The 15,420-nt window shown below is 42.4% G+C and overlaps 1 protein-coding gene across 4 annotated transcripts in view; it reads left to right on the forward strand.

Annotated features, from left to right (window-relative positions):
• Positions 1-15,420, forward strand: part of LOC106581830 (myosin light chain kinase, smooth muscle) — an 88,943-nt gene that overhangs the window by 8,725 nt on the left and 64,798 nt on the right. For 3 of the 4 annotated variants that reach the window (XM_014164225.3, XM_014164223.3, XM_014164226.3), the window contains exons 2-3: positions 945-1,093; positions 8,768-8,924. In XM_014164225.3, coding sequence (XP_014019700.3) covers positions 8,772-8,924 — 153 coding nt within the window. In that variant the 5' untranslated portion in view covers positions 945-1,093; positions 8,768-8,771. The remainder of the gene's footprint in view (positions 1-944; positions 1,094-8,767; positions 8,925-15,420) is intronic. The other variant, XM_014164224.3, reaches the window with a different exon arrangement.

Below are 15,420 nucleotides of genomic sequence, written 5' to 3' on the forward strand. Positions count from 1 at the left end.
GAAACACAGGTCTGGCTGTGGCTTTGCTGATAGTGGTCCACTGTTATTATTTCATAGATGGGAAGCAACATGGCATCCTGATGATGGATTACAGAATATGCGTCCCAAATGGCACCCTATTCCCTATATAGTACACTACTTTTGACCAGAGCCCATAGGTCATTTGGGACACAGTAGAATGCATTCAGAAAAACAACAGTTCTGTAGTTAAGGGCAACCTTTTGATGTTCGTGCTATGCTTAGAGAGAACTGTTTGTCAAATTTGTGTACAGAATAACAACTAACAGTTGTTGTTTTTTTCTGTCTTGATGGTTTATACAGCAAAAAGGGACTTTCACCCTTGTTGGTTATTATAGGCCTTGCACATCCTGTCAATTAAATGTTTTCTCAGACAGGAACCATTTATGTTAATTCCTGTGGCTGATGGAAAGTCAATACAAGCAACAACTGTTTTCGTTCTCTAGTCCTCACCAAGCACATGTTTAGATTCCACCTGAGGTTATACTCTCCAATTTTGTCTGCATCAGTTTCTCTTCGTTTTGATTTCCAACTGAAGAGAAGCTAATGAATAAAACAAAGTATTTAACTTTTAATCGAGACCATGTGTTCTTCCTTGATGTGTTTAACATGATGTTGTGTTAGTTGAACAAAGACTCAGACTTTGTTGGAAGTAAGCCATCATTTGACAGGCTAAATAGAGTAACATAATATGGACTTTTGAGAATCAAATGTAAAAAGAGGACTAAATTGAAAATGGGCATTATTGCGTTCTGTCATTTTTTTAAATCCGGCTGGAGCAACTTTATCCTTATCAATTCAATCAATAAACGAATGAACCAATCAGTCTCTCAATCCATGTGAAAATGTGCCGCTCTGTTTGTCCTTAGACAGGCTACTGTACTTTAATGTGTTCCTACCTTCACTCATTTTATCCATGCAAACAGAAGAAAAAAGGAGGGACGCACACAAACCCAGCCCCAGGTGCAACCAGTGGTGATTCCACCGACGAGCAAGCATCAGGCTTCCTAAACAGAGGCAGGCCTTGGTCCTCCACTGCCCCTCCTACGGCAAAGGCAGCCCAACACGGAATACAGTGAGTTGGCTTCTCTCTGAGTTATGTTTACCCTCTCTCTTTCTGTTGCACATACTTTCTTAATGACAATGTTTGTTGTATGTACTTTTTTTTTATAGTGTTGACATGAAAGTTAGAATGCAACACAGCGCATGGTGATGTCATCATTGAAGTCCGTCATTGTCTGTCTACTGCAGGGCAGAAATAGCATCTTTATAAACAGCAAAAAATAAATGTCCTCTCACTGTCAACTGCGTTTATTTTCAGCAAACTTAACGTGTAAATATTTGTATGAACATAAGATTCAACAACTGAGACATGAACTGAACAAGTTCCACAGACATGTGACTAACAAAAATGGAATGTGTCCCTGAACAAAGGGGGGTCAATATCAAAAGTAACAGTCAGTATCTGGTGTGGCCACCAGCTGCATTAAGTACTGCAGTGCATCTCCTCATGGACTGCACCAAATTTGCCAGTTCTTGCTGTGAGATGTTACCCCACTCTTCCACTAAGGCACCTGCAAGTTCCCAGACATTTCTCGGGGGAATGGCCCTAGCCCTCACCCTCTGATCCAACAGTTCCCAGACATGCTTAATGGGATTGAAATCTGGGCTCTTCGCTGGCCATGGCAGAACACTGACATTCCTGTCTCGCAGGAAATCACGCGGAGAACGAGCAGTATGGCTGGTGGCATTGACATGCTGGAGGGTCATGTCAGGATGAGCCTGCAGGAAGGGTACCACATGAGGGAGGAGGATGTCGTCCCTGTAATGCACAGCGTTGAGATTGTTGTCATTGCAGGCAGGCAATCTCAGTCCGATGATGCTGTGACACACCGCCCCAGACCATGACGGACCCTCCAATTCGATCCCGCTCCAGAGTACAGGCCTCGGTGTAACGTTCATTCCTTCAATAAAGGCGAATCCGACCATCACCCCTGATGAGACAAAACTGCGACACGTCAGTGAAGAGTCCTGTCTGGTCCAGTGACGGTGGATTTGTGCCCATAGGCGACGTTGTTGCCGGTGATGTCTGGTGAGGACCTGCCTTACAACAGCACTACAAGTCCTCAGTCCAGCTTCTCTCAGCCTATTGCGGACAGTCTGAGCACTGATGGAGGGATTGTGCGTTCCTGGTGTAACTCGGGCAGTTGTTGTTGCCATCCTGCACCTGTCCCGCAGGTGTGATGTTTGGATGTACTGATCCTTTGCAGGTGTTGTTACACGTAGTCTGCCACTGCGAGGACGATCAGCTGTCCGTCCTGTCGCCCTGTAGTGCTGTCTTAGGCGTCTCACAGTACGGACATTGTAATTTATTGCCCTGGCCACACCTGCAGTCCTCATGCCTCCTTGCAGCATGCCTAAGGCACATTCACACAGATGAGCAGGGACCCTGGGCATCTTTCTTTTGGTGTTTTTCAGAGTCAGTAGAAAGGCCTCTTTTAGTGTCCTAAGTTTTCATAACTGTGACCTTAATTGCCTACCGTCTATAAGCTGTTAGTGTCTTAACGACCGTTCCACAGCTGCATGTTCATTAATTGTTTATGGTTCATTGAACAAGCATGGGAAACAGTGTTTAAATCCTTTACAACCTTTACAATCAAGGTCTGTAAAGTTATTTGGATTTTTACAAATTATCTTTGAAAGACAGGGTCCTGAAGAAAAAGGGATGTTTCTTTTTTTTTTTGCTGAGTTTATATATCGATAGGAGGAAGACCATTTTAATGGCATTAGTTCTTCAGAGTAATGAAATTGGGAGAGTTCTTAAATTGTATGTTTCTCTTGAGTTTTTGCATCAGAGGGGGGAAATTCTCTTTAAATAGTGAGGGGTATTGTTTGGTAACTATAATTCCTAGATAACTTAAATGGAAGAAGTTTTAACCAAGAGGTGTTTTGCAACCATATGGGCATTAATTCGCTCTTGTTCCAATTTATTTGGTATCCTGAGAAGGTACCAAACAAATTAACCAAATCAAGACTAGCTGGAATACTAGCTTAGGGTTCTGTTACATACAGTGCCTTGCAAAAGTATTCATCCCCCCCATTGAGTTTTTCCTATTTTGTTGCATTACAACCTGTAATTTAATAGATTTTTTTATTTGGATTTCATGTAATGGACATATACAAAATAGTCCAAATTGGTGAAGAGAAAATGAAAATATATATTTAATTGTTTTATTAAAAAGAAAAATAAGTTGTGCATTCATATGTATTACGCCCTTTGCTATGAAGCCCCTAAATAAGATCTGGTGCAACCAATTACCTTTAGAAGTCACATAATTAGTTAAAGTCCACCTGCGTGCAAACTATTTGTCACATGATCTCAGTGTGTGTGTATATATGTATGTCTGTGTATGTATGTATGTATGTATGTATGTCTGTATATATATGTCTGTCTGTCGAAAGGCCACAGAGTCTGCAACACCACTAAGCAAGGGGCACCATGAAGACCAAGGAGCTCTCCAAACAGGTCAGGGACCATGTTGTGGAGAAGTACAGATCAGTGTTGGGTTATAAAAAAATATCTTAAACTTTGAACATCCCACGAGCACCATTAAATCAATTATTAAAAAATGGAAAGAATATGGAACCACAACAAACCTGCCAAGAGAGGGCCGCCCACCAAAACTCATGGACCAGGCAAGGAGGGCATTAATCAGAGAGGCAACAAAGAGACAAAAGATAACACTGAAGGAGCTGCAAAGCTCCACAGTAGAGATTTGAGTATCGTCCGTAGGACCACTTTAAGCCGTACACTCCACAGAGCTGGACTTTACAGAAGAGTGGCCAGAAAAAAGCCATTGCTTAAAGAAAAAATAAGCAAACACGTTTGGTGTTCGCCAAAAGGCATGTGGGAGACTCCCAAAACATATGGAAGAAGGTACTCTGGTCAGATGAGAGTAAAATGTAGCTTTTTGTCCATCAAGGAAAATGCTATGTCTGGCGCAAACCCAACACCTCTCATCACCCCAAGAACACCATCCCCACAGTGAAGCATGGTGGTGGCAGTATCATGCTGGAGATGTTTTTCCATCGGCAGGGACTGGTAAACTGGTCAGAGTTGAAGGAATGATGGATAGCGCTAAATACAGGGACATTTGAGGGAAACCTGTTTGTCTTCCAGAGATTTGAGGCTGGGACCGAGGTTCACCTTCCAGCAGCACAATGACCCTAAGCATACTGCTAAAGCAACACTCGAATGGTTTAAGGGGAAACATTTAAATGTCTTGTCAAAGCCCAGACCTCAATCCAATTGAGAATCTGTGGTATGACTTAGACTGTTGTACACCAGCGGAACCCATCCAACTTGAAGGAGCTGGAGCAGTTTTGCCTTGAAGAATGGGCAAAAATCCCAGCGGCTAGATCTGCCAAGCTTAGAGACATACCCCATGAGACTTGCAGTTGTAATTGCTCCAAAAGGTGGCTCTACCAAGTATTGACTTTGGGGGTGTTAATAGTTATGCACGCTCAAGTTTTTTTCCAAGTTGTAAGACAACAAAATAGGAAAAATGTCAAGGGGGGTGAATACTTTTGCAAGCCACTGTAGAGGAGAATGTCATCTGTGTATAGTGAAATCTTATTTAGATTATCTTTAGTATTATAGCCGTATATTGCTGTATGAGATCTTATCGCCTGAGCGAGAGGTTCAAAGATTAGGGCAAAAAGCAGAGGCAACAGCGCACAACCTTTCCTTGTCCCTCTATTAAGGTTAAATCGTTGCGACAAAGTTTGGTTAGTGGGTATTCTCGCACAGGTGTTCCTATATAAAAGCTGGGTTCACAAAATGGATCCAATCTCCAATATTACATTTCTGTCGGACCTTGAATAGATAGAACCACTCAACTTGGTCAAAGTCCTTTTCGGCGTCCAGAGATATAATGGCAAGGCCCACGTTGGGTAACTTCTGAGAATACATAATGTTGAAGAGGCACCTGAGATTGAAGAATGTGTTTCTGTTAGGGATAAAGAAGACGGCACATTTTAGAATGGCCTTTGATTGTCCACAGCACAAGGTGCACCTGTGTAATGATCATGCTGTTTAATCAGCTTGATATGCCACACCTGTCAGGTGGAAGTATTATCTTGGCAAAGGAGAAATGCTCACTAACAGGGATGTAAACAAATTTGTGCACGAAATTTGAGAGAAATAAGCCTTTTGTGCGTTTGGAAAATTTCTGGGATATTTTATTTCAGCTCATGAAACATGGAACCGACATTTTACATGTTGCTTTTTTTATATTTTTGTTAGTATACTTACAGATACAGGGTAATAATACATAACTTTTTGTAGGTAGACTGCATTGATGTTGGGGCCAATCAAGCTTCTTTTGTTAGATTCATTTAATATTTAATGTCACTAACATGTTTGCCCTGAGCTCAAGCTAAATCCTTCACCTTCTGGTGATGCTTTTGTTTGCTGACAGGGCATGTCAATGTCATGTTTTGAGTGTCATGCCACGTCTGTGGTAATAACCCAATGGCAAAGGCTGTGTCCCAAATGGCACCCTATTCCCTATACAGTTCACTACTTTTGACCAGGGCCCCAACCAAAAACACATTTCAAAGCCCCTCAGTGACCCTGAACTGACACCGCTCTCACAACTAAAAGAGCAAGAGGGCTTTACAACACGCCACATCAAATACACAGCTGTATTGACATCATTATTAATCCCATGTGATGTTACGTGGCATTGTGTGGATTTGGGATATGAATTGTATTAAATTCTAATAAAGGCTATGCTCAAATTCTTTGTTTGATTCTTGAAAGCCACTGCCATTGAACCGTAGGGTACAATAAGTCTTTTTTGCAAAGTTTTTTTTGAAGCAGATTAATGAAACTAAATGCGGCATGAGCTTTCATCCTCTGCTCAAAGGTGCGACTGCCTTTCCTGTTTCCTAATGGAACTGGTGGTTGTGAATTCTCAAATCCTTTCGCTTAATACCACCAGTACACTTTGTTAAGCTGAAGAGTAGTCCAACAGGCCCTTCTGGCATCTAGTGGAGGTAACATTCATGTTTTTCTAGCCTGTGCCCCTCTCACGTTCATCCTCAGGGGGCACCGGCGGCAACTCCATATGGCTGCAGACTGAGGTCCCAGTGTTTATACCAGCGTTAGGCATCCAACGTCTCAAAACAGGCAGGATAAAAGCACTTGTACTTGTCCCAACTCCTCTTTTGAGACCATGGTGGTGATTAACACATTCCACACGTGGGATATACAATGACCAGGGCATCTGTCGGACTGACTTGAGTACAGTATGTAGGTGTTGTCCTTATTTAGCTATTCTAATGACTTAGATTAGATACACAGGGATGCAAATGTTGGCCAGATAGAGCTAGATTGAGCACATACTGTGATCCAGGAAACTTTGAGTAGTCAAATATGGTGATTATAACCTACAGCGAGCATTTTTTGTTGCATATTTTTTGGGGGTTGCTTATTTGCTCTTAATTTGACTTTTGACTCTGTCACAGAAATGTGGTTAGGGGCTGAAAAGGTGTCAATGCCATTTCTGTACAAGCCTTAAGCCTGTGCTGGGAAATAAACATGGGAGGTATTTCCCCTAAAATCATCAGGAAAGGGAAGTTGCAGTTATTTTCTAATATTTCCTTAACTACCTCTACAGCTCTACAACAACAAAAATCCAGAAAAACGCATGTAAAAAATGTTATAAAATGATTTGCATTTTAATGAGGGAAATAAGTATTTGACCCCTCTGCAAAACAAGACTTGGTGGCAAAACCCTTGTTGGCAATCACAGAGGTCAGACGTTTCTTGTAGTTGGCCACCAGGTTTGCACACATCTCAGGAGGGATTTTGTCCCACTCCTCTTTGCAGATCTTCTCCAAGTCATTAAGGTTTCGAGGCTGACGTTTGGCAACTCAAACCTTCAGCTCCCTCCACAGATTTTCTATGGGATTAAGGTCTGGAGACTGGCTAGGCCACTCCAGGACCTTAATGTGCTTCTTCTTGAGCCACTCCTTTGTTGCCTTGGCTGTGTGTTTTGGGTCATTGTCATGCTGGAATACCCATCCAAGGACCCATTTTCAATGCCCTGGTTGAGGGAAGGAGGTTCTCACCCAAGATTTGACGGTACATGGCCCCGTCCATCGTCCCTTTGATGCGGTGAAGTTGTCCTGTCCCCTTAGCAGAAAAACACCCCCAAAGCATAATGTTTCCACCTCCATGTTTGACGGTGGGTATGGTGGTGTTGGGGTCATAGGCAGCATTCCTCCTCCTCCAAACACGGTGAGTTGAGTTGATGCCAAAGAGCTCCATTTTGGTCTCCTCTGACCACAACACTTTGACCCAGTTGTCCTCTGAATCATTGATGTTCATTGGCAAACTACAGACGGGCATGTATATGTGCTTTCTTGAACAGGGGGACCTTGCGGGCGCTGCAGGATTTCAGTCCTTCACGGCGTAGTGTGTTACCAATTTGTTTTCTTGGTGACTATGGTCCCAGCTCCCTTGAGATCATTGACAAGATCCTCCCATGTAGTTCTGGGCTGATTCCTCACCGTTCTCATGATCATTGCAACTCCACGAGGTGAGATCTTGCATGGAGCCCCAGGCCGAGGGAGATTGACAGTTCTTTTGTGTTTCTTCCATTTGCGAATAATCGCACCAACTGTTGTCACCTTCTCACCAAGCTGCTTGGCGATGGTCTTGTAGCCCATTCCAGCCTTGTGTAGATCTACAATCTTGTCCCTGACATCCTTGGAGAGCTCTTTGGTCTTGGCCATGGTGGAGAGTTTGGAATCTGATTGATTGCTTCTGTGGACAGGGGTCTTTTATACAGGTAACAAACTAAGATTAGGAGCACTCCCTTTAAGAGTGTGCTCCTAATCTCAGCTCGTTACCTGTATAAAAGACACCTGGGAGCCAGAAATCTTTCTGATTGAGAGGGGGTCAAATACTTATTTCCCTCATTAAAATGCAAATCAATTTATAACATTTTTGACATGCGTTTTTCTGGATTTTTTTGTTGTTATTCTGTCTCTCACTGTTCAAATAAACCTACCATTAAAATTATAGACTGTTAATTTCTTTGTCAGTGGGCAAACGTACAAAATCAGCAGGGGATCAAATACTTTTTTCCCTCACTGTAAGTTATGGCCTTCCAAAGCTACGCTTAAGTGTATAAGAATAACAAGCTCAAAACTGCAAAAGTAATGATTGATAAAAATCATCCATTGATTCACAGTTGTTTTTATGGTTGATAAGGTCTACTGATTTGGCTCGACACCGGGGTGTATTCATTATACCGATTCTTTTGCAAAGAGGTTTGTACGTTTGCAACAGAAAATGTTTACTCCAAACTGAAAACATTTTGCAACAAAAATGAGCATTTCTTTTGGACAGATTCAGGTAGGTCCCATTTCGTTCCGTTAATTCTTTTAATGGTTTACGTTGCAAGACGTAATAAATACATCCCAAATGTTTGATGGATTGGATTAAAGAGAAAGGTGTGTGTATATAAAGACAGGAATCAATTCAAATAGAAATGTTATCTGTAATATCTGAAGGCCAACAGCCTATAACTGTGTCCCTATTCCCTTTATAGTCCCCTATGGGCCCTGGTCAAAAGTACTTCACTACGTATGGAATAGAACGCCATTGGGGATGTGACCTGTAAGTGAAGTGCATTATCAAAACAATTTTACAAAAAAGTAATTCTATCCTTTACAGAAATATGGGGGATGTGCAGCTTGTGACTACAACGCGGACCTCCAAGACCAGCTTGACATTAGGCCGAGGTTCTCCAAGTCAGGAGTCTCCAACCTTTACTCTTCCACCCCGCAATGCCCGGGTCAGCCCAGGAGGGACCGCACGCCTTGATGGGAAGGTAGGAATCACTCTCTCAAAAAGCCTGTCCCAAAACTCTCCCTATATTTCTTCCCCTTAGTCCTATCCTCTTTGATGTTAGCATTTCTGAATAGGTATAACTAGTGTAGTGGTAAGGCTTCCACCGTATCTGCAAACATTGAAGGATTAGGGCCATAAGGAGGAGAGGGATTGAATTTGTGAATGGACCAAAAATGTTAAGGAAAGTTAGGATAATTTTTTTAATCTGTTTATTTAGAACCCACCCGAGTGTGCGTGAGCTGAGGATGTTGTATAACCTTCATTGTGTTTGGAGTAGAGGTGCTGAAGTGTACAGGGTCTTATGTTGACCCCCCCCCCACACACACACCTCCTGCCCAAGGCTCCTACAGTGCTGTTCACTGAGCTCTCCTTGGCATCCCTCTCTGAGCATCACTGTCTGTTTGGACTTAGCCCAATCCCAAATCGACCCCTATGTACTTGTGGAGATAAGCAATATGGTGAGAACTCCACCTAGCCTTTCCAAGGGGCAAGGTGGGGATATTGCCATATTACTAATACTTATCATATCTCCACGTGCGTAGGGTTTAGGGATTGATTTGGGATTGGGCATCCGTCTCCGATTTATCAGCTCACTCAGTGTGGTCATGTGAGCAACCAGGCTTTGTACAAAAAAAATGACGGTCTCAGAATGCTTTTCCCAACATGTACTTGAGGCTGACAGACGGTACTGTCAGGTCTTGATTTATCGCAAAGGTCCTTTTGGCAAAGACTGCTTGAATTTCCATTTTCCATATGATTAATGCATGGTGACTTGTTATCCTAAAAAATACATCTTTGCCCAATATGTTTGAAGTTATCCAAACATTTAAATCATTGATGCGTAGGCTATGCTTTTTAAAAATGCACTTAAAAATTGGGGGAGAAAAAAGATCCATGTTGATCGGGATTAAGTTAAAGGTTTATCATGGGTGAAATGCTAGTCAGGAAGAGTAATATCATTTATGCCATTTAGCAAACGCTTTTATCCAAGCAATTTAGTCATGTGAGCATATGTTCATATTGGTGGCCACAGTGCGACTCGAACCCACTATCCTGGATGTGCTAGTGCCGAACTCTACACAGGACCACAATGCATTTCTCCAATACATTTTATTTCGTAACTATCTCGAGAGTGTAGGTCATTGGTTTTGTGATCTTGATTTGTTATCCCCCAAAATGCATGATTTAAATGTTACTCTGTCCACTGCACATGTCAGCATGGCCAGTCAGTCAAGCTAGATAAACTCTCTACAGTGGCTTTGCTCTGTGTTTGGAACCCTTTTATCATGTACCCTTGTCATGTTTTGACACTCCCCAAAGGGTCGGCTCTGCTCCTCAGATGTCTCAGTTCCTGTCAAGTCTCCCCACTGCTTTCCATGTAAAAGGGATAGTTCACACATAAAATAAATGACATTGGTTTATTTACAATGTAAGCAGGCAATGGGTAAGGCATGGCAGCAATCAATGCTTTGGTTATGTTTACCTTACTGCTGTCTTCAAATGCTAATGCTTTGAATGAGTCCTTTTTTAAAGGGGAAGTTCAGAATTTTACAACTTGGTGTTAGATGGGCCAGGAGAGACTGTAATCCATGGTTCGGTTTTAACGACATGAAGGCAGTGTTATGGCCCTGCTGTGTGTGGGATCGCTCTTAGATTGGAAAGGATGTGTGACTAATGAGACTGTAGTGTTACAGAAAGCGGGCTCCTGTCACTTTGAGTTCACCTCCACCGTACACATGGTTTTCATTCGGCTTCCCTGTCTCTACTTTGAGTCTGATGTGAAGTAATGGAGTAATTTCTGGGACTCATGGTAAAAATCCAAATTGCATCCTCTTTATGAAACGATAAAGTAAAGCAGGGTACCCCAACTGGCGGCCCGCGGGCCAAAACCATGTGTATGGTGCCCCCCCCCCAAGTTTTCTGGACAGAAAAATCACCAGGAAATCAGCTCCAAGTGATTTTTCAAATCTGTTCACAAGTATTCCCACGCATATTAGAGAGACATACTGTATGTGATCGTATACAAATAGTAATAATTTATAATAATTGATTGGAGTTTTCTACAAACTGAGGAACTCCTAAGCACTTTACATAGTAGGGGGAAACTTACCTCATCCACCATCAATGTGTAGCACCCACCTCAGTGATGCACGGTGACCATTTTCGTGCCACAATGCTCACCACACATCAGCTACCAGGTGGAGAGGTGAGGAGTGATATATGCCAATTAGGATTAAGGGGGATGATTTGGTGGCCATGATGGAATGTGGCCAGGTTGGGAATTTAGCCATGATACTGACGTGAACACCCCTACTCTTACAATAAGTGCCATGGGTTTTTGAATGACACCCGCTTTAAAGTCCTATCCGAAAGACAGCATCCTACGCAGGGCAATGTCCTCAAATGTAATCAAGGTTTGAAACGATTGTTTTAGTCAAATATTATCTGTTTAGTCAGTCAATTTGCAGCCCCACCATCCGCTCAAGAAACAATTGCCCCGCGGCTGAATTTAGTTAATGATCCCTGCAGTAAAGTCTCCAAGGAGAGAGAGAATTCAAAAAGGATCTGTTAACAGGCATTTACCGACCAATTAAAGTCAATAAATAATGCCTATCAACCAATCAGGATCCGAACTACCCGTTGCCTAAGTTGATTCAACTAAACCAGGCTGGACTTTAACCAGTGCTCATGATCAAGATCCAATATGAATGTAAAAACCTCCCCTATCTTTAACTTCCTCCGGCTTCTCTAACATATCATCTTTGCCTATGTTGCCGTCAATGAGCTTCCACATTTTAGTTGATTTTTGCTTCTCAAATGGCTCTTGGTACTCTAAATACTCTCGCCGCCCGCAAACCCTTGCGGTGTGCTCCTAAAACACAGTGGGTAAGGCAAAGGAAATTGAAATGATAAATGCCGCTGCAGTCTGGAGCCAGAGCCAGGGAAGCTGCAGGAGCATGGAACTAGAAGCCTGGGACTGCTGAGTGAGTTAGAGGAGAACTGGACTGGCGTTGTGTCTGACAGGGACTGCAGCTCAGACGCTCTGTCAAAATCCATTGTGCTGTGGTCACAGATGTTTAACACCACAGAGCCACAGAGCACCCTGTAGTGCTCCACATGTATAGATCACTCACAAAGGAAGCTCATCCCCTCCACCCTGTGTCATCCTAATCGATGGGTTTATTTTAATTTGTCTAGAAATGTATTTCGGATCTTAAAAGTCAAGTTGTATTGGATGAAATGTGAATAGGGAAAAATTCATAAGGATCCAAGTTGGGTTGCTAGGGAAAATACCATTAACTTTCCCAGATTTTCCAGAAATCCTGGTTGAAGGATTCCAGATTTCCTGCTTATTCCCTTCAGATTCCTGGAATCTTTCACCTGGGATTTCTGGAAAACCTGGGAATTTTGGGAAAGTTACCATAGATCCAAGTAAGTCTCACCCTCCTACTGTAATTCCCATGTTAAAGGATACACAGTTCTGACTGTTGTCATGACATACCCCTGACATAATATAAGGAAGCACATTTTATTGAATCCCCCCGAAAAATATTGAGATGGCATGAAAATGGCTGCCTCAAACAATTCTGGTCATTGATAGCAAAGCCTTTGGCAACCAAGTCTAGAGCTGTTTCCTGAGAGAATAGAGCCAACTGTTGGAGTTGAAAGAGGTCCAGTTTGGGGGAGCTGTTCTTTTAGAAACATATTTTAGCACTCTGGTTTTAGATACAGTACTGATCATATAGGTTCATACACAGAGACACTAATATGTAATTCTATGGGTTCATATAGGTTGAAATTGGTTCATTTTGGGCATAATAACCCACTGTGATATTGAAAGTACTTTATATTTAAGTTCAGCTAACTTGAATATCTTTATTTTAAAAATAAAACTGACACAATGGAAATCGTTTCCACAGGCAGACTACTCGCCTGGGTCACTTCTGTTCTGGCACATTGACAGTATGGATAAATCTGTATTATTTATAGTTCCTAAACACAGACACTTGCATTCCTGTGCTGCACGTTGGACCAACAATAACAATACCTTCCGTTCTAATTCTCTAGCTCTTTCTATAATGTGCAATGGTCTTGGCATTTTAACCTTCATACAGTGATATGTAAACAAGATTTTGGACAATACATTTTTTTTAAATTCTAACACGATATTGTATTTCCATTACTGTTGATATTAAACCGACGCTAAATCCAACATCGAAATAAATGGATGTGTATTTTTATGAGGATAGTCTAGCCTCGCCTTATGCATTGCTTCTTTATCCTTTGGGATTGGTCGGTTGTGATGAGGGTAAGATACTTGTTAGCAGAGGAAGAGGGAGCCAGCATTGCGGTGTCTGATTCAGTACAGCCTGACTGTCCAGTGGTAAGGAGACCTGGGTTCAAATACTATTCAAAATAATTTCAAATTCTTTATTTGTGCTTGATTGAGCTTGCCTGGCTTAATGGGCCATTAAAATGCTCCCAAAACTGTCACTCCAGGCAGGCTAGACCAAACGCTCAAGTTATTTAAATAATTCAAACAGTATTTGAACCCAGGTCAGGTGCTGAGACAGAGTAGATATATGGAATGCTTCTTGATAGGGATTAAAAGATCTTAGTCTTGTGACTTTCAGCTTCCTGAGGTATTGTTTTTTTCAGGGCCGCTGGAGCAGAACCCAGTCAGCTCCTCTTCTGCTTGGATGCTCTGAAACAACACAGAATTTCTCCAACTGTTACATTTTGTGGAGTTGTACAGTAGTACCTCAAACTGTGATGGCGCTAAAGCATGTTTGTGTGCAGTGAGAGCATCATGGTGACGGAATTTTGAAATGACTTAAAAAATATTGTGTGGGATGTAGATATGTTCAGCACCAACCTTAAGACTTTAGGTTCTTTAGTATCGATGGAATGGAACACTTTGGACATCTGCCCAGCAAATGCCCCCCCCCCCCCCACACACACACACAGTTAGATTAAAGTGGGCTCCCACCACCTATGATTTACAGATGACCTTCAAACAAGGGTATCACGTGCACATATGGTTATCTGCTTCCAGGAGGGGGTCATGTGTCAGGGACTTTGTTACTTTGTTCTGTTGCTCTCCCAGGCACCATTCATCACTACTGAAAGAAAGATCCATCACCTCTCCTTGCGTCTGTGTCCCAAATGGCCCCTGATTCCATATATAGTCCACTGCTTTTGACCAGGACCCGTAGGGCTCTGGTCAAATGGAGTGCACTATATATGGAATAGGGTGCCATTTGAGATGCATCCTAAGTACTTACTCTTGACATTGAGGATCCAAGTAGAAGAAACCTGGTGGTCATGGTGCATCCATAAATCCCACTGTCCCTCTTCTTTTGCCCGTCTAGATTACGGCTTTTTCAAATGCAGTGTGTTACGTAGTGGAAACTTGACTTCTCTTTTATCAGAACGGTGCAAGTTGTAGCTCCTCTGGCACTAAGTAAAGATATTTGTGGGGTCAGATACTGATCTCGATGCAGATGATCCTGTAGTTCCTGTTGTCTATGCAAATCCCTCCGTTATCGTTATAACGGGCAATATCTGTTCTGCTGCTTTCAGAATCACTAGAAGCAGCATACAAGGCGATCCAATTTTCACTTTGCTATTTTTATTATCCATCGAACCCTTGCCCCAGGCAATTCATACATTTAAGGAAATGACACCAATATCTCTAAAATATACTGACCACTTCATCTCATTATACGCAGTCAATGTTTTACTATATCTAGACAATGTATCTCAATTGCTCCCAAGCGCATTAAAGGTCATAGATAAATTCAGCGCCATCTCAAGTTTTATAAAATTAATCAGCCCTACTGCCTCTTAAGACTCTAATGGAGGACTCCATCTCTACTTATGGATTCAAATCAAATTTCAAATCAAATGTATTTATATAGCCCTTCTTACATCAGCTGATATCTCAAAGTGCTGTACAGAAACCCAGCCTAAAACCCCAAACAGCAAGCAATGCAGGTGTAGAAGCACGGTGGCTAGGAAAAACTCCCTAGAAAGGCCAAAACCTAGGAAGAAACCTAGAGAGGAACCAGGCTGAGGGGTGACCAGTCCTCTTCTGGCTGTGCCGGGTGGAGATTATAACAGCACATGGCCTAGATGTTCAAATGTTCATAAATGACCAGCATTGTCAAATAATAATAATCATAGTAGTTGTTGAGGGTGCAACAAGTCAGTAACACAAGAGTAAGTGTCAGTTGGCTTTTTCATAGCCGATCTTTGAGAGTATCTCTACTGCTCCTGCTGTCTCTAGAGAGTTGAAAACAGCAGGTCTGGGACAGGTAGCACGTCCGGTGAACAGGTCAGGGTTCCATAGCTGCAGGCAGAACAGTTGGAACTGGAGCAGCAGCACGGCCAGGTGAACTGGGGACAGCAAGGAGTCATCAAGCCAGGTAGTCCTGAGGCATGGTCCTAGGGCTCAGGTCCTCCGAGAGAGAGAA

The sequence above is a fragment of the Salmo salar genome, chromosome 21, assembly GCF_965601325.2.
Source record: "Salmo salar chromosome 21, fSalSal1, whole genome shotgun sequence".
Classification (NCBI taxonomy): domain Eukaryota; kingdom Metazoa; phylum Chordata; class Actinopteri; order Salmoniformes; family Salmonidae; genus Salmo; species Salmo salar.